We start from the raw sequence: 19,974 nt of genomic DNA on the forward strand, positions 1-19,974 counted from the left end.
ATTTGACAAAATAATAATAATAATAATAATAATAATAATTTTTCTTTAAATTAATTGTTTTCCTGTCATTACATTTAAAAAAAAACATTTTAAAATTGTTTAGGTTTTAATTAGACACCATTTTTGTTGAATCATAAAACACAGAATCCAGAAACAATAAAATGGAAAACAGAATTTAGGGGAAAATAAAATATGACGCCCTAAATTAAGACGTTTAATTGCGAACAAACAAATTATCTGGACATTCATTCTCAAGGCCTGGAAAATATTTCCTTCCTGATTAATGGTAAATGAATAATTAGGGATGCACAAAATGAAAATTCTGGGCTGAAACCAAAACCAGAAATTCTGGATGCACTTGTCCAAAAACCAAAACTGAAAATGGTTTGTAATAATTATTTACTATTTCATTAATTACAATAAATAAAGTATTTTCGTAAGAATTGTTAATTTAAGTAAACAATTAAAATACTTAAAAAAACAAAACAAAAAAGTCAATAAAATAACCACAATTTTACTGAAAATAAACCAATAAAATTGGACAGAAAATAGCCTATAATAATATTAAATACCAATATATTATTTTTATTTAGTTCTATGCAACACAATCAGATACAACTTTTTAAAACTAATTATCCAAATAATGTATAACAAAGCTATTATTATCATCCGAGCATAGCGGGAGCAGATCAGTGGAGGATGATGGAAATTATATATATATATATATATATATATATATTTCTGGCTCATATTTCTGGCCGTTTGTTTCTTTCGGCTGAAAATGGCATTTTTGGTTTTCGGCCAAAAATTTGGTGCATCCCTAATAAAAATCTATATTATGTGTCATCGAAAATAGTAGGGCTGCCCCCTAAAAGAAGTTTCCCTTTCATTGATTTATTTGTGGCAGCCCGCCATTATATCAAAACTGAATAAATACAAGCACTGTTGAATAAACATGAGCACTGCATGTTTCAAAATCAAAACGTGGTGCTTGTTTTTTATATTAGTGTATATCTGAAGGAAACCGACTGTCTTCAGGAAATTTTCGATCTCGTTCCATTTCATCATGCCTGTAATGCCTGATAAAGCAGCATTTGTGAGCAAAGTGCTGCTGTGTGTACAGCCGTTACTGGGGAAACAGCTATTTCTACCGCTCCAAAAGCAGAACCTAGTGGCAAAGAAAGAATTTGCATTTTCATTTAGACCAATGCGAAAAAAGACTAATGGTTTTACACAGCAAACCCGCAGAGCTGTAAATGTGAACCGGTATATATATCCCATGGGGGAAGCAATGCCACACATAGAGTGTAAGTCTGTGGGAAACACTGAAGAGGCTTGGTTGACCAAAAATTTATAATAAAAATGTATAATTCCACAGGAAATGGTGAAGCCAGGCAGTCCGTGATGGACAGATCATTAACGGCTGGTCTATGTGGTAAGGACATCCAAACGCTCACCTATCATTCATAGACCTCAAATAAGCCTTTTCATCTGAAAGATGTATGTAGTAGCAAATTTACATGGCTGCTCAATCTAATGTTAACCTAGAAAAATGTGTGCTATTAGTGTGTGTGGAAGCTGAATAGTAGCGCACTCCCTGCATGACGGATGGAGGCGCCGGTGCGCTCACTTGCTCTGAAAATACTCCGTCATTTTTTCTCATACAGACAAAAGTAATACATCCTTTGAATCTGTAACGACTCTATGTTTATTAGTTTGAGCTCAGAATAACAACGAAACGTTGCACTTTTGTAAAATAATGAAAGCAAACAGGATGTGCTTTCTGCCGTCTTGGTCTCTGTGAACTTGAGCGCAAAACTTCGAAACTCTGTGTATACTTGCCTTACAGACATGAAAAATATATAATATATCTATAGCAAGTGAAATGTCTACTTTCAAATGAAGCAATTCAAATAGAAAACAAATATTCTCAGATTATGTATCTGTATGAAACATTCATACAGGAGCATTACTACTGTGGAGATGATGAGTCAGTGTTGCTGACTTCATCTCTTAAGTCTCCTTGCTGTATTTTCTTCGTTGTGGAAAGCTTTTTTTGCATCCACTTGAGCTCTTATTAGGCTGTGTAGGCAATTTAAGGCTCATTATTATGATTTATATGGTTTATTAATAAACGTGTGACTAATAGTCAACTAATGCTTAAAATAAAAAAATCTTTGAGGGCAGCCCTAAATTTTAGCCATATTGCCCAGCCCTAATAGACTGTTGATAGTAAAAGTTGTGATAAGAATTGCTCCCTGTAAGTATACACAGTGCACATCATCTGCTAAAAATGAGACACAACCAATAGACATGTTTCCAAAAGGTCTTGATGCAATGGCAAATGCTAAACACCACATCATCTATGCTAAACTGTGTTTCTAGGGATTTTATAATGTGTGAGTAATAAATAATCAGTGTTGAAGGTTGGTTATGAAAATGTGGTTCTCATATTATGTTTATAGTGTTATTAATGAGGTTTAGCTAGTTAAAAATAACTGAATTACTGTCCTGTGATTTAAAGGGGTAGATAAAAATAGCCTGTTTACTGACTTTATTATGTTATTTTCCCAGGGTGAATTTCAGTAAATGGTTATTGCTAGGATGGTTTTAAAAGGAGAAGAGTTAAACAAGAATTTAGAAATTTCCTGCATAAACGCTACTTCTAGATGATAACTAATAAAACATTAAATGTTCACATGTATTAAAATCAAATAAATACACAATAAATTAATTTTTTTTGATTGTTTTTAAAAGAAGACTTTTCTGCTCACCTAGACAGCATTTATTTGATTAAAAATACTGTAAAAACAGGAATATTGTGAAATATTATTGCAATTTAAAATAACTGTTTTCTGTGTGAATATATTGTAAAATATAATTTACTTCTGTAATGCAACCTTGAATTTTCAGCACCATTACACAAATCTTCAGTGTCACATGATCCTTCAGAAATCAGTCTAATATGCTGATTTGCTGCTCAAGAAACACGTTCAGTGTTAAAAACAGTTGAGCTGCTTCATATTTTTGTTTATCAAAGTATAATGTACTTTGATAAACAGAAAATTCAAAAAAAAGCAACATTTATCGGAAATAGAAATGTTTTGTAACTTTCTAAATGTCGTTATGGTCACTTTTGATCAATTTAATTAATCTTTGCAGAATAAAATTAATTTATGACTGACCTAACTATTGAACACTAGCATATTTATAACTGATACCGTATGAATATATCTTGCATCCCCAATTTTCTAATTAATTTAAGGTGCTTTTGCATGCTTTTTAAAGTGAAACAATGAAAAGCAAGACAGAACAGAGTTTGGGCTTCATATTACCTGGGACTGAGTCCTGAGCTCTTCTCAGCATTGGATGGACCTCCTCGATTGTGGTACGAGTCTCTGTCCATCTTCCTCTCCCCTCTGCGGGACGACGGCGCGGACACCGAGATAGTGTGTCCGCGGGGCCTGTGTCCGGTGGGAGACAGGGCTCCCGGCTGGGCCGTGGGAAACTCCAGCCTCATCCTGGAAGTGGAGGAAGATGAGACGGAGATGCTAGCGCTGGAGCTGGATGGGCCAGCTGATACGACGCTCTCTCCCGGCCACGTGCTTTCACCTGGGGCATCTCTCTCAGCCTGCACCATCTGGATCTTGGAGCTGAGCAAGTCCTCCCCAGAGCCGCTCTGGGCCGCAGCCTTGGTGAAGGCCTCTGGGAGAGTTTGGAGCTCCGGGGAGGAACTCGATTTATTTAACGTAGCATGTGAGAAGGTGAGGTCAGTGTCTTGCAGCCCCGGGGTGGAGAGGGATGGTGGAGGCTGATCGATGGGGATACCGCCTTCACTCACTTCCTCCAGGGTCGACTTCTCATCATCCTGACTAGATGTTGAGGAGGACTTGAGGAGAGAAGACATAAAAGAAATGACATGAATCAGTCTGTGGTTTATAAGTGCCAATAAAATAAAAACAAATAAATAAATAAACGTAAATGTATATTTTATTTATTACATACACACATTTATTACGTGTGTGTGTGTGTGTATGTGTAATAATTCACTTGTAATAATGAATAATTATTTTTTTAAACATAAATTTCCATTTTTTATTTTTCTTATATAAAATTCAATGATGATGATAATACATTGTTCTTAATATATAATTAACTATATATATATATATATATATATATATATAGTTAATATATATATATATAGTCATTTTTTTAAATATATACACATATGCACATAAATATATATATTATTTAGATGTTATTATTTAAATTCAGATAGACCTCGTTAATAGTTTATTACATGTATATTAATAGTTCAATTACTATATAATTAACAAGTTATTCTGAATATTTCTACTAATATTTAATTACATCTAATAAGTCTTACTATAAAAATAGAAACAACTGTTATATCATAACTATCTATTAGATTACAATAATAATTTGTATTTTTATTTTATTTATAACTTGTATTATTTCCATTTTAGTTATTTTGATTAAATTTCGCCATAAAAAGCGACAATAATTACAATAACATTCATTTGAAAACACTAATTTATGCTAAACAATGATTAACTGTTCATTGTTAATTAAATTATTTTTTTTAAATAAGAATAATACATTACTCTTGCTATTAATATTAATAATAAAATAATTTTATTACTGTATTCTAATAATGTATATAATAGTAAGACATCATATTGCATGACAAAAAAATATTACTATTAATTTTATAATAACTATATTTTACATGACAATAATAATTTGTTTTTTTTATTTTATGCATAAACTGTATTTTGTTTTCATTTTTTATTTTATTTGTCCTTAAAAAGCAATAATAATAATTACAATAACACGTTAATTTGAAAGCCCTACTTTAAACTGAAACAATGATGAACTGTTCATTTTTAGAACTTTAAATATATATATTTTATTATTATTAATAATAATATAATTATTATAATGCATTACTCTTATTAATAATAATAATAATAATAATAATCAAATAGTTTTATTACTGTATTCTAATCACGTTTTAATGACATATTAGTAAAAATAAATTATATTCCATGTCAAAATGATTACAGTATTATTGTATGTGTTGATTCACTCACTCTGCTCAGCATGCCAGCTGGTGTTGTAGCAGTGCTCATGAAAATAGGTTCAGATGGTATGGCCTCAAACTCCTCCAGCTCTTTGGACTCAGCTGCTGATACAGTCGCTCTGCTCCGTCCACCTTCTTCCAACACAACCGAATCTGTTAGACGGCAGCAAGAAAACAATAATCAAGATGTCATCACAACACACTATATCAGATCCACAAGCAGAGGAGCCTCGAGCATCCACTATGTCTGTGATTAGTCTAGAAACTCTCCTACAGACACTCTAATACATGCAGAGCCATCCGAAGATCAAACCTGCACAAACACAGTCCGATCACAAACACACACAAGCTGATCGTGTCAGAACACACAAAGCAGGTTCAATACAGGATTTGACACTGAAAGGCTTTACAAAACATGCTTGTAGAGACCCGATGACATGGTTGATCCATGTGTGTTAAATTTGAGGTCTGTATGCTAGTGAAACTGAAGCAGACATACACAATAAAAAGCTTGTGCCAAAACAATGATGACATTATATTGCACTCATTGGTGTGTCTACTCAAAATATTGGTCCAATAATATGCTTATCTTTAAATTTAAAAAAAATTTTTTACATCTGTCTAATAATAGTAAGTATGGCTATATCATTATTATACAGTATGACTGAGACATGGTCAAAACCTTTTTTTATCCACATCGTCCAGCTCTGAGAGGAATACTTTTATGTGGGTCAAACTGAAATCACACATATAAAGGGAATACATTACAGAGAAAGACGCCTTTCATGTCAAATTCATGGACGCAAGAAAAAGAGCAAAGAGAAGTTTAAAGAGTTCTCGGAAAAGCAGCAGGAGAAAAAAAAAAAAAAAAAAAAAATCAAATCAAAGCAAAATCCTGAATCAGGAATCAATCCCATCGCTGGTTCTGTGTGGCGATTGGTTGAGTTCACCGCTGATTAGTTGGTTTGTTCTGGATTGTTGAGTGTTAATGAAGAGAGGAAGCTACAGAATCACTCGAGAGCGGAGCGTTTACGTGCTCGAGGCCTCATAAACACACGCGTCAGACATATCTACCTGCCCACGATATACTCCTGTGTAACCTGCCCGGCGTATCGGCGGAGCAGAGAGAGCCCAGAGCGCCCACTGCAGCGACAAACCCAGACAAAAACCAACACAGGCCAAGCCATCAACACCGCATGGACCCAGAGGAAACACACATAGAGAGTCAAAGAGATTCTGGCTGAAAGGAGGACAGATATTGAGCGGCCCACTTAGAGAAGGCCTACAAAGAGCTTCATTATTATTACTCGAAATGTGTGCAGGTGCTTAAACACACAAAAATATTTCCATCTAAGCTGCGGTGCGCTATAATCACATGAAGATGTAGTATTTGACCGCTCAGATTTATTTAATCTTTTTTTAATGTGTTCATTCATTCACTATGGCGTTTGGGGAGAGCTGAGACGGCCATTAGGAGGAATAAATCACTGAAACACTTGAGATTCATCTAAATTGAGTGTGAATGATGATGTTTTCAGGAGGCATGTTCAGATAACACAGCAGGAGTCTGACAAATAGATTAAAAAATAAAAGTTTTCAGCAGGCCAACGACAGAACGATAGAACGATAGAACGATAGATAGATAGATAGATAGATAGATAGATAGATAGATAGATAGATAGATGGATGGACAGAAATAATGACGGAAGGATAGATGGATATAACGAAGGAGGGATAGATAGAACGATAGACAGAACAATAAATAGACAGAACAACTGATAGAACGATAGAATGACAGAACGATAGATAGACAGATAGACAGATAGATAGATAGACAGACAGAAATAATGAGGGAAGGATAGATAGATACAACGACAGAGGGATAGATAGATATCACAGAAGGATAGATAGAACGATAGATAGAACAATAGACAGAACAGATAGACAGAACGATAGAACGATAGATAGAACGATAGATAGACAGAACGATAGATGGATAGATAGATAGAAATAATGACGGAAGGATAGATAGATACAATGACAGAGGGATAGATGGATATCACAGAAGGATAGATAGAATGATAGATAGAACGACAGATAGAAGGACAGATAGAACGATAGAACGATAGATAGATAGGTAGATAGGTAGATAGATAAAAATAATGACAGAAGGATAGATAGATATAATGACGGAGGGAAAGATAGATATAACAACAGAGCGACAGATAGACAGATAGATAGATAGACAGATAGATAGACAGAGATAGACAGAGACAGACAGAGAGACAGACAGAGAGACAGACAGAAAGATAGATAGATGGAAATAATGACGGAAGGATAGAGAGATACAACGACAGAGGAATAGATAGATATAACAGAAGGATAGATAGAATAGATAGACAGATAGATAGATAGACAGATAGATAGACAGATAGATAGATAGAAATAATGACGGAAGGATAGATAGATATAATGACGGAGGGAAAGATAGATATAACAACAGAGTGATAGATAGACAGATAGATAGACAGATAGACAGAGAGACAGACAGAGAGACAGACAGAGAGATAGACAGAGAGATAGATAGACAGATAGAGAGATAGATAGACAGATAGATAGAAATAACAACAGAGGGACAGACAGATATAACAACAGAACAACAGAACGATAGAACGATAGAACGATAGAACGATAGATAGATAGATAGATAGATAGATAGATAGATAGATAGAATAAATGAAGGTCCCAATGTGTGATGTCATTTCATTCCCAAAAAGGAAATGTTTAGCTCTTTGTAATAAAACAGAATACTAGCATACTGCTTACTGCATGCTGCACACTAGATACTGTATACTTCCCACCCTTTCCCCACATAGTTTTACATACTGTTTATAAAAAATTTCAGGCACCATACAGTATCTATACTAGACAGTACAAAATTTATAGTTAAATAAACTGAAACAGTAGCACAGTATACAAAAACACAAACAGTGCATAGCAGTAGAGCACAGCAGTATGCTAGCATGCTATTCTCAGACTCAAACGTCTGCTTTCTTTAAACACTGCAACACTTGATATCTACTCTATAAACTCCATTTCAGCTCCATAAATGTGCTAAAACAGCCATTGTTTTGAAAGACTGGAGCTCACCGGTGTTGGAGCGCTGGATGGGGCAGGGCCTCCCCTGTGGCTGGGGTGCCTCGCCCTGGGCAACAGGGGCCTCGCTCTGGGGTTCCTTCACCCCGTCCATGGCCATCAACACAGTGGACAGCTCCTGCAGCGGGACGTTCCCCAGCTCGGATGAGAACGGGCTCGGCGGGTTCTCCAGACACATCAGCCAGCTTGTGTTACCTGAGACCGGACACAAATCACAGCAGAACCGGATTAACAGTGCCAAACTGTAAAGAACTGCAAAGTGCGTGGTTTAAATCACAATACAAAAACGAGAGTCTGACTCAAACTTTTCAAATTAAAGAAACACAAATGGTCTATTGGAGAAAATCACCCTGTAGTAACTGTTAGGTCAATGGAATATGTACTTTAAGAAACTATTTCTGTAGTTGTTGTATCTTCAGAACATCACATGGTAATACATAAATGCTATTATAGTCATTTGGATGACTCAAACACATTTATTTCTATGAAAATACTGTTTCATGGAAAGCAAAAAAGTATTACGCACACAAACACATACATATGTAACAGGGCAGGATGTTGTCATTAGGACCTCCAGCTGTCCGTTCACACTTACAGCTATATGTCCACGTAGCCATTTAACCAACATCTGCATTAGCATCTGCATGCCCCGCACGACACATTCGGCAAACTCAATTACACTGACACGCTAATGAAAGTCTGCCGAGTTGATGCCTCCAGGCACCAGAGACATTTTGAATCTCAGCTTACATAAAGAGACATTTTGAATAAATAAATTTACATTTATAAACCTATATAAATAAATACACTTCACTTTAGGTGCAATATTTATATATATTGTTTAATATATATACATTATATGTGTGTGTGTATATATATATATATATATATATATTAGACCATTTATTATTAGATCTAACATTACTTCATTTGCACCATTTTTTGTTTTTATTTGACTTTTAGAAAGGATGCACACATTTAAAGGTCAGCATAAAATCTGATAAAAAAATTTGATGAGGTCACTACATATATAAGAAAAGATCACAGTGATATGCCATTCAGTTTCTAGAGAAAGCAGCATACTGTGACAATTTTCAGACATAAATTCCTAGTTTAGCAGAAATAAGTTGAAGCTGAATGTGAAAAATAGGGTGTACAAAAGTTTGGGCAACCTTTCAATAGTGCTGATTTGAATGCCTGTAAGTCACTTAATGGTGATTCATTGCAACACAAAGCTGATTTGATTTGCTCAATGAACCTTAACACTTAACACTAACATGGGAACCTGAAAAAAACTCCTTAAGCAGTGTTGCCAAGTCCGCAGATTTCCCACTTGGGCCGCAGGTTGAAGCGACCCCAAAAACGTTATATTTAGCTCCTGGAATGCAAACTGTACCAGAGGAACCTGCCAAAAAAACGTGTATTTTATCCCCCAGTACGAGGTTTTTACTGGGGGACCCCCCTCGAAACTTGATTGGGCTAGTTTTGGGCTAGATTTGAGTATCAATTGGGCGGGTTTTGTTGTGAAAACCTGGCAACCCTGTCCTTGAGACTTAAAAAGCAGGATAATACAATCAATATGAATCTGGAAAGGACACAAAAAATGATCACAAGAGACATTTTGCATGGAAGAATGGTTCAGAACAGAACAGCAGGCAGTTTAACTGTTCAGGACAAACAAGGGACTCATTAACAACTATCACTAAACAAAAAAACAGCTGTGGAACATTGAGGTAACAACACAGTAATAAGAATCAAGGGGATGTAAACTTTTGAACAAGGTTTTTGAACATCATTTTCTCTTATGGACTATATGTAAACATTTGTGTGAAATATCTTATTCAGGTCAGTACTAAAAAAAATAACATGCATTTTGAATGATCTGTCTTATTTTGGTCAAATAATGAACATTTTGCAGATTCTGCAAGGTGTATGTAATTTTTTGACCTTAACTTTATGTATACTTTAACATTAAATATATATTTTAATGTTTAAATGGAGTCCCTTATGCTCATCAAGGCTGTATTTATTTGATCAAAAATACAGAAATTCAAAATACAAAAAAACAAAATTTCCTATTTTAATATACTTTAACATGTAACTTATTTCTGTGACGCAGCACTGAATTTTCAGCATCATTACTTCAGTCTTCAGTGTCACATGATCCTTCAGAAATCATTCTAATATGCTGGTTTATTATCAGCGTTGAAACCGGTGTGATACGTTTTTTTGTTTTTTTTCGGAACCTGTGATACTTTTTGTCTTTGATTATTTGATGTATAAAAAAAATGTTAAAAAAATTATATGCATATATTGCAACGAAAATTGTATTATTATTTTATTATGAATTTTTTAATGAAATTATTTTATGATTTTTTTTATTATTGTTGATTATTAATTTTATATGCTGTTCTGTATACATAAATAAATAGTTTCAACATTATTTATAAGTCATCATATTAGAATGATTTCTGAAGGATCATGTGACACTGAAGACTGGAGTAATGATGATGCTGAAAGTTTTGATCACAGGAACTAATTACATTTTAAAATATATAAAAATAGAAAACTGGTATTTTAAACTGCAATAATATTTCACAAAATTATATTTTTGTCTGTATTTTTGATGCAGCCTTGATGAGCATATGAAACTTCTCTAAAAAACATCAAAAATCTTACAGATCCCAATCTTTTGAACAGCACTGTATTGATTTTATTTTACACTATTAATTAACATGACTACTTGTTTATTTGCACTTTATTTGACTTTGACTTTTGACATAAACCAAACTACTGAAGTGAACTCAGAGAGAAAGATCACAAATAAGAACAGAAAAAAATAAAACACAAAAAAAGCTGTTCAGAGTGAAGCAAGAGCCCTATTTAACTGACTCATGAAAGATAGACACAAAAAGTGACAAGACCACAATAGCCTCTATCTGAAATCCTCAGGAATTGCAATGAAAAAGCATCTCATCATGTGTTTTTCTTCAGGAAGTGAAGCACTCAAGGACACATCTCAATTAATGCAAAAAAAAAAAAAAAAAAAAAAAACATTTGTGCAATGCTCCCAAGCTATTCTTCATTTAGAGGCAGACGGAGGAGAAAAGCTGAGGAAAATCGGGCCCGTGGGCACGGCAGGTGTGAGTCAAACTATTATGAAACTTTCAAAATGGCATAGCAACCCCTGCGGGCCGAATGTGCGCTCATGCGCCTCTTGAACGCCCTTGGAATGGAGTTATTATGATTAAATTTTAGTGTCGTGCACAAATGTGTCATAATTGAGAGCGAGTGGGCGATAATTATGGCCTGAGCCAAGGTTACAAGGTAAAAAAAAAAAAAAACAAAGCATGCGCCCATTACCGCGCCCCGAGATATTTTTGCCATGTTAAGTGCGCGTGTTGTACCTGAGGGACGGCGGATGAAGATTTCAGCCCAGCCCTGTGTCAGCATGGGCACAAACTCAGCCAGGCTGGACTTGTCTTTAAATGGCGGGGAGGACTGGGAGGCGGAGGGTGCCGGATGCTCTTCCACTCCCCTCTGGGACCCCAGGACTTCCAGTGGGGGGCCCGGTGGAGGCAGCGGGCCGCTGTATTCGCCCTCAGGAGACGCCACCAGAGGACTGAGACTCTGAGCCGGACCGGCTCGCAGAGCGTGACCACCTGAGGAGAGAAATCAAAGCATATTACTTTATAATAATATTATTTTATAATATAAATATAAAATGTTATATAACATTTTGTCATAGTTTCAGTTTTGCTTTTTTTTTTTTTTAAATGATTTTTATTTAGTTTTAAGTATTACATATTATTAATATCTTGAATTGGTTCTTATTTTTATAATTTCCTATGTAACTTTTGTAATGTTGTGTTTTTGTCATTAATTAGAGTTTTGGGGTTTTGTGAATGTCTAAATGACTATAAAGTTTTTTATTAATTTATATTTCATTTTTAGATTTAGTTATTTTAGCACTTTAAGTTAAAATAATAAAAAGAGGGTCCCATAATGGCAAACTAGATTTTACCATCTTCCAGTGTTATTTTGTTATAATATATAATTTATTTTATAATATAAATCAAAATTTATATATCACATTTTGTCATGGTTTGCTTTATTTTTATGATTCTTATTAGTATTATATACTAATAATATCTTGAATTAGTTCTTATTTTTATAATTTCCCATTTTTTTTGTAATTTTGTTATGTTTTTGTCATTAATTTGTGTTTTTTTTCTTTCTTTCTTTTTTTTTTTTTTAGAATGTTTAAATGTCTATAAAGTTTCTTTTATTAATTTATATTTTGGTTTTAGATTTAGTTATTTTAGCACTTTAAGTTAATAAAAAATAAAAAAGAGGGTCCAAAAATGGCAAACTAGAATTTATCATTTTCCAGTGTTATTATAAAATAATATAACAGTATTATAATATAAAAGAGATTATAGAATATAAATCAAAAAATGTATATAGTTAGTTATATAGTTTCAGTTTTACTTTTCATGATTTTTATTTAGTTTTAGTATTATATATTATTAATATCTTGAATTAGTTCATTAATTATTATTTATTTATTTATTTATTTATTTATTTTTTAATGTCTAAATGACTACAAAGGTTTTTATTCATTTATATTACATTTATATTTCAATTACTTTTGGAGCTACAATATCTTCATTTTTGATCCATAGATAAAAATTATACAATATTGGAATGACACAAGGGTGAGTAAATGAGGACAGAATTAATACTCTAAATGAACTCTTTAAGATTTTAATTTCATGTATGACTGCTCAGATATTTACACATCCGCTTTAAGTATTCAGCAGCTTAGCTGAGGAACTGGTTTCATATGGAAGGCTAGACAATAATTAAAGTAGTCATTTACATATAGAAGTCTTACAGGTCACAGTAGCAGACAGAAATGACTCATTCTAAGAGACAGAATATGAAAATTGTCCAAAACCTTTAAGAGCAAGAAAACCTCAGGGAAAGAACAAAAGTGTAAAAGTAGTCACCTGATATGGAGCGGACGCGTGTGCGAGTGTTGGTGCTGATCTGCTGGCCCGACTGGGACTCGAGTTTAGCAGGAGCCTCTTTCGTCTGTCGGGTGTGTAATGACGGGTCGGACCTGCAGAAGAGTCATGTTGACCTATAGTAACACCATGATTGCTTGAGGACATAAACAAGGCCATCAATGTTGAAATGTTTGTAACCTGGTCATTTCTCCTCCTCCTCCGGGTCTCTCGGCCATATCCAGGCCCAGAAGGGCTTGGGTTCGCGACCCGCCGCTGGTGGTTATGGTCACTAACTTATTCCCAACCAGCCAAGTCATACTGGGGCCACCAGATAACAGGAACTCAGCGATGGGAGACCTGAGGGAGAGAGAGGAAGGCAGTATATAAAGCCCATTAATCATTTTTATCTAGAGTCACAGGACACTGGAGATGCTACTGTGAGAAAACACATCCATCTCTGACAGGAGTTGGACGCTCGTACTGTTCTCACGCTAAAAGCAGATGCTACACTTTCCAAAACTACTGGCCGAATAAGGATATCGGTTATGATGTGCCTATTTACACAGAGTGACCGAAAAAGAAGTTTACTCCGGTACAAAAGGTGAATCGATGCAGCGCTCAGCGGCCTGCATTTGTCATAAACAGCAGAGATGAAAGCCAAGCACTATTTAAAGGTTTGCGCAGACACACACCGAACAAAAGGATGAAGGTCAAGCAATTACAGCTCTAGCTAAAAGTGTGTAAACCAGCTTAAAATGAAAGAAAGAGAAAAGCAGAGACAAAAGCAGCTCTGCACACATCTTCAAGGCATTTATTCATTTAGCAGACACTTATTTCAAAGTGACTGATAAATTACTATCTCTTTAAAGTCAGATTGTAAAACAGCTTTTGATGCATTGATGAACCTAAAAGATTGGTCAGTGAGTTTTTGCAAGCAAAAAAAAAAAAAAAAAAAAATGACTTACATAACGAAAAAAAATACTGTTTTAGTACTGTTTGTACTATTTTTAAAAACATGATAAAAAAAGTACACAATTATTCATTGTTTCAGTTTTAAAGTAGGCCTATTATTATGATTATTTTAATTCTTATTAATATAATAATAATAATAATTATTATTATTATTAATTTTAAATTAATTAAAATAAACAACAAAAATAAAATGACATTGTTTTAGATTAAAGAAGACAATTATCATTATTATTATTAATAAAATAATTTTAATTAGGCTATTCATATTAATTTTTAATTAATTTTAAAACATCAATTACTGTTTCAATTTAAAATAAGGAAACCATTATTCGTTTTATTTTATTATTATTGTTATTATTAATTTAATTTTAAATTATTTTAAATAAAAAAATATGACTGTTTCAGATTAAAGTAGACAATTATTATTATTATTATTATTATTATTATTATTATTATTATTATATTATTATTATTATTATTATAATTATTATCATTAAATTAATTTTAATTAAAAAAAAAAAACAAAAATAAAACAACCTGTAGTTTCAGGCTAAAGTAGGCAATTATTATTAATAATAATAATCATAATAATAATAATAATAAATTAGTATTATTACTATTATCATCAATTTAATTTTAATTTAATTTTAATTTATATTTATAAAACTTAAAATATAAAACATCAATTACTGTTTTAATTTATAATAAGGCAACTATTATTATTATTATTAATTAATGTAAAAATACTAATACCAATTATTAATTGCTTTAGCTTAACTTGAGAAAATGATCAATTTACTGTATCACTTTAGTCCAATTACTATTATTTTATTACATTTTATTTTAATTATTAATTATTGTTCATCAAATATTGATATTCAATTTCAAATGCTGAAGTGTTTAATTGAACTGAACTGTTAAATCTGCAAATCATACAATTAATTTAATTAAATTAGGGCTGTAAATTTACATTTACATTTATTTTCCAGACACTTTTATACAAAAGCAACTTACAGTTGAGGAAAACAACCGATTCATCACCAGATGGCAATAAACACAAGAAGTGCCTGTTTAAACGTTTAAAGTTTTCAGTCCTCATTCAAAACAATAAAAGCTAGGACAGGGAAAATAAGAGCAAGTGAAAGAAATGGTACAGTGTAGTTTGTAGTGATCAGCATCACACGGATCCCACGCACCTCTTGGGCAGGGCAGAGAAGTTGGAGAAGACGTATCGCGCCATCATGTCCAGGCAGGTCTCGGTCAGCTCCAGATGGACCGTCTTCAGTGCGTCGTCCGCCTGCATCACCGCGTTCTCGTCAGCCGAACCCAGGCTGCAGGTGGTGCTGGACGTCTGCATCCTGCACAGGACGGGGTCAGGGGTCACACACAGGCATCAGGTTACAGCCGGTACAGGAGAGGTCACGGGGTCAAAGAGTGCACCACAAGGCTTTTACTCAAACATGGAGGTCAGATTCACAACCAGCTCAAACTGGTACTAGTTAAGTCAGAGATCTCAGCTAGTCTTTGACATGGTGTCCTAACCAGAATTTCGAACCACTGGCTGATTCAGATTCAGAGTCATCTGATTCTGATTCATTTCACTGTGGGCTGAGCTACACAGTCTTTATTGTATTTATGTCATGATTGCAAATGGTTAGCGTATCTATTTTTTCACTTGTCATGGCTGGTTAGGACACAGTGTGAAGCTTGAGATGAGAGTGCGTGAGTGTGTTTGGGAAGATGTTAAGATGCCAGAGTGTCAGCAGGTAATAAATCAGATTCAGATGAAGCTTAAGTGACCCTGTGAAAACACACACCTACACACACACACACACAGCTATAACACAGACTTTTATATTTATATGAGTCCATCTTTGCTTGAAGGAATAGTTCACCCAAAACTACTCACTCTCTAGTGTTTTTAGTTACCTAAAACTAAAATGAAAGGTTTTTTGTTTTTGCTGAAATAAAAAAAAATTTGCAACTGAAATAAGTTGAAGTACTAAAATTAGGCTGAATAAAACTAAAACTAAGATAAAATCTAAATTAAATCTAAGCCTAAACATAGATGATGAATGAAAAAAACATGACAACATCTAATTTAAAATTTAAAATCTAAATTTTAAACTAAACTTAAAATGAAATTAATAAAAATTAAAAAAATATAAAAAAGTATTAAAAAAAAAAAGAATAAATACTAGTACATAAATATTAACATAACACTCACTCATATCATTCTAAAACCACATGACTTTGTTTATTGATTAAAGCACAAAATTAGCTCTAAAAATGTCAAGTTAACATTTTCTAAAAGTATTTCATATGATTTAAGTCTATAGACGTAATATATATATAATAAAAGTCCAATAAAAGTCATATTTGTTAGCTGAAATAAAGCTAAATATATTACATATTATATTGTATTATATTATATTATATTATATTATATTATATTACATAAAAATTGTGGGGGAAAAAATAGAAACAGAAGAAACCGAAGCTCCAAAATTACCAAATGGAAATAAATAAAAACTAAAACTGAAATAAAAATCAAATAAACTTCATTTAATATAATCTAATAAAAATAACTATAGCATATAAAATTAGTAAAACTTAACAAACAAACAAAAATATAAAAATAAGAGCTAACTTACAATATTACTACAAATGACAAATATATAAATACTACTTTTAAATAAGTATTCACTGTAAAGTTCATTAAAGGAGAAGTTTACTTCCAGAACAAAAATGTACAGATAATTTACTCACCCCTTGTTATCCAATATGTTCATGTCCTTCTTTATTCAGTTGTTAAGAAATTATGTTTTTTGAGGAAAACATTTCAGGATTTCTCTTCATATAATGGACTTCTATGGTGCCCATGAGTTTGAACTTCCAAAATGCAGTTTAATTGCAGCTTCAAAGCTCTAAACGATCCCACCTGAGGAAGAAGGGTCTTATCTAGCAAAACGATTTTGAAGTTGGAGAAAATGAGATGGGAGTTTTTCAACATACCCTAACTGTATTGACCCGGATTACACAGAGTTCACGCAGAGCTAGACAAGACGGGCATTTGAGGTTAAAAAGTATTTAAATGGTCTATTTCTTATGAAAATGACCATTCGTTTCGTTAGACAAGCCCCTTCTTCCTTAGCTGGGATCGTTTAGAGCTCTTTGAAGCTGCATTTAAACTGCATTTTGGACGTTTGGATGCATAGAAGTCCATTATATAGAGAAAAATCCTGAAATGTTTTCCTCAAAAAACTATTTCCTCATGACTGAAGAAAGAAAGGCATAAACATTTTGGATGACAACGGGGTGAGTGCATTATCTGTAGATTTTTGTTCTCGAAGTGAACTTCTCCTTTAATGCTTTCGCTCTCTCAAAAGACGTTGTGTTCCGTTAGTTGGAATATGAATGAATATGAATTCATTTTTGACAATTTTCATTTTTGAGCGAACCATTCCTTTATTTCTTTAGCTTAGTAGAAGCTCTTTCGGTTTTTCTTTTAGCGACACAAATCTGGGACTGTAATACTCACAAACCTTGAGCAGGAGTTAGAGAGAGCATAGCTATTTAACACACACACAAAGAAAAGTTCAGCTGCCAGCTTGAGATCCACACACACACACCTGTGGAGAGCTGTGTGATTATCCAGGTGATGGCATTAATCTAAGACAGCCATCAGCATCCTGCCCTTCTGTAACCAAGGCAACCGCATCCCCGGGGAAATCAGCAGAGCCCACATCATCTCCATACACTAAGAGGACACACACGGCAACCTGCGCAAACACACACCGCTGCCAACGCCGCTGAGCTAAAGTGCTTCTGACTGCTACATCGACTCGCTGACCCTGACAAACAGGCACAGGTGAACAACTCATTAACAAGACACACACAAGAAACGGTACAGTCCTTGAACACACAGACACGTGTGTGTGTGTGTGTGTGTGTGTGTGTGCCAAACAGTGCTGGCAATAAGTAAATGGAAGCAATTCATCACAAACCAAGCCTTAACTTGAAGATCCCGCACCAGATTGTGCTGTAGACATCAGCAATTGCTCAAACCACGTGTCTGCTTGGGCAGACGTGTGCGTTTACTTTACTAAGTGATCAGATGCAACCACCACCTGGAGGCTTTAGGAAAACCAGGCCAGGACTCTTATTGAACATGTGAAGTTTGGGGCAGATTGGACATTGTATGGCTGAGCTACAACACCTTCTATTCCCATGGCGAAACATTGAAATTTGTCAGGGCGCCACAGACACGCCCTTTAACGAAAACTCAAGATCTTTAGAACTTAACATCGCAAAGGCCTTTAGAGTAAACCAACCAAATATAATGTTAATGCCATTAAATCTCTATGAGGAGTTTTTTAGAGTGTAAAACATGTCACTTCCTGCTGCCAGGGTTCAGGACAGGACTCTTATCAAACGTGAATTTTGGTGTAGATCGGACATGAATTATAACAACTTTTTTTTTGTTAATGGTGAAACACCACAGACACGGCCTTCAGATAAAAAGATCTTCAAGATCTTTGCAATTTAATTTAGATTGGACTGAACAAATTAGGTGTTAATCTGTTTAAATCTCTAGGAGCAGTTTGTTTAAATACTATGCCTGAAATAGCAAAAATGGCACAAAACTGTAACAGACTTCCGGTTAGGTTTCGAACGTTTTTGTAAGTATTAGTGTGTTACATGTGTCTACTGAATTTTGTACATGTATGTGAAACATAGCTCGAGGGGCACTTGGTTGAAATTTTAAAGGTAGCTCTAACAAGCCATTTTGCCACACCCATATCCCATACATATTATCTTTGGAGACTCCCATATAATTATTGTTTCTGACTTTCAGTTTCATTTTTTAGCGCACACTAAAAACCATCCAGATTACTTTAGCGCACACTAAAAACCAACCGGATTACTTTAGCGCACACTAAAAACTATCCAGATTATTTTAACGCACAATAAAAACCAACCAGATTACCAAAAACCAAACCAACCTTGGTGCATTAAAAACCATCTGGTTTACCACAGCACACTAAAAACTATTTAGATTACTTTAACCCACACTAAAACCCACCTAAAGTACTTAGTGTGCACTAAAAACCAATACCTTAGCACACTAAAACCCATCTATACTATTTTAGCACGCACTAAAACTGATGCAGATTACTTTAGTGCACACTAACATCATCCAGATTACCTCAGCGCACTGAAAACCATCCGGATTACCTCATGTGCTAAAAACCATCAAGATTACTTTAGCGCACACTAAAAACCATCTAGATTACCTCATGCACTAAAAACAATCAAGATTACTTTAGCGCACACTAAAAACCATCCAGATTACCTTAGTGCACAGTAAAAACTATTACCTTAGCAAACTAAAAATCAATTTATATTACCTTAGGATACTAAAAACCACCCAGAACCTACAAAGACCTCAGCAACTCTGAATCATGACAGTTACACGTCTGGCACTGCATTTCTACATGTGAGGTATGAAAAAGCCAAACTGAGCTACGCATGAGCTTGTAATCAACAAAAGGCCATTTTCATTTCATCTCAATGGGGCACAAGAAATGAATGTGGAGGATATGAGCGCATGTGGGTGTCAGAGAGGACCAACACGTAGACAAAAGACAGAAACAACTACTCCAGAGAGTCAGCGTGACCCGCATCATCTGATGCTTTATAAACCAACACAACATCTATCACAAT

The 19,974-nt window shown here is 34.2% G+C and overlaps 1 protein-coding gene across 1 annotated transcript in view; it reads right to left on the bottom strand.

Annotated features, from left to right (window-relative positions):
- Window positions 1–19,974, bottom strand: part of tsc2 (TSC complex subunit 2) — a 48,293-nt gene that overhangs the window by 7,843 nt on the left and 20,476 nt on the right. Inside the window, 8 exon segments of the mRNA XM_051117991.1 lie at window positions 3,336–3,889; window positions 5,118–5,260; window positions 6,182–6,250; window positions 8,258–8,458; window positions 11,671–11,925; window positions 13,276–13,388; window positions 13,474–13,632; window positions 15,444–15,605. Of these exon segments, the coding sequence (XP_050973948.1) occupies window positions 3,336–3,889; window positions 5,118–5,260; window positions 6,182–6,250; window positions 8,258–8,458; window positions 11,671–11,925; window positions 13,276–13,388; window positions 13,474–13,632; window positions 15,444–15,605 (1,656 nt within the window).

This window comes from Labeo rohita, chromosome 1 (assembly GCF_022985175.1).
Source record: "Labeo rohita strain BAU-BD-2019 chromosome 1, IGBB_LRoh.1.0, whole genome shotgun sequence".
Classification (NCBI taxonomy): Eukaryota; Metazoa; Chordata; class Actinopteri; order Cypriniformes; family Cyprinidae; genus Labeo; species Labeo rohita.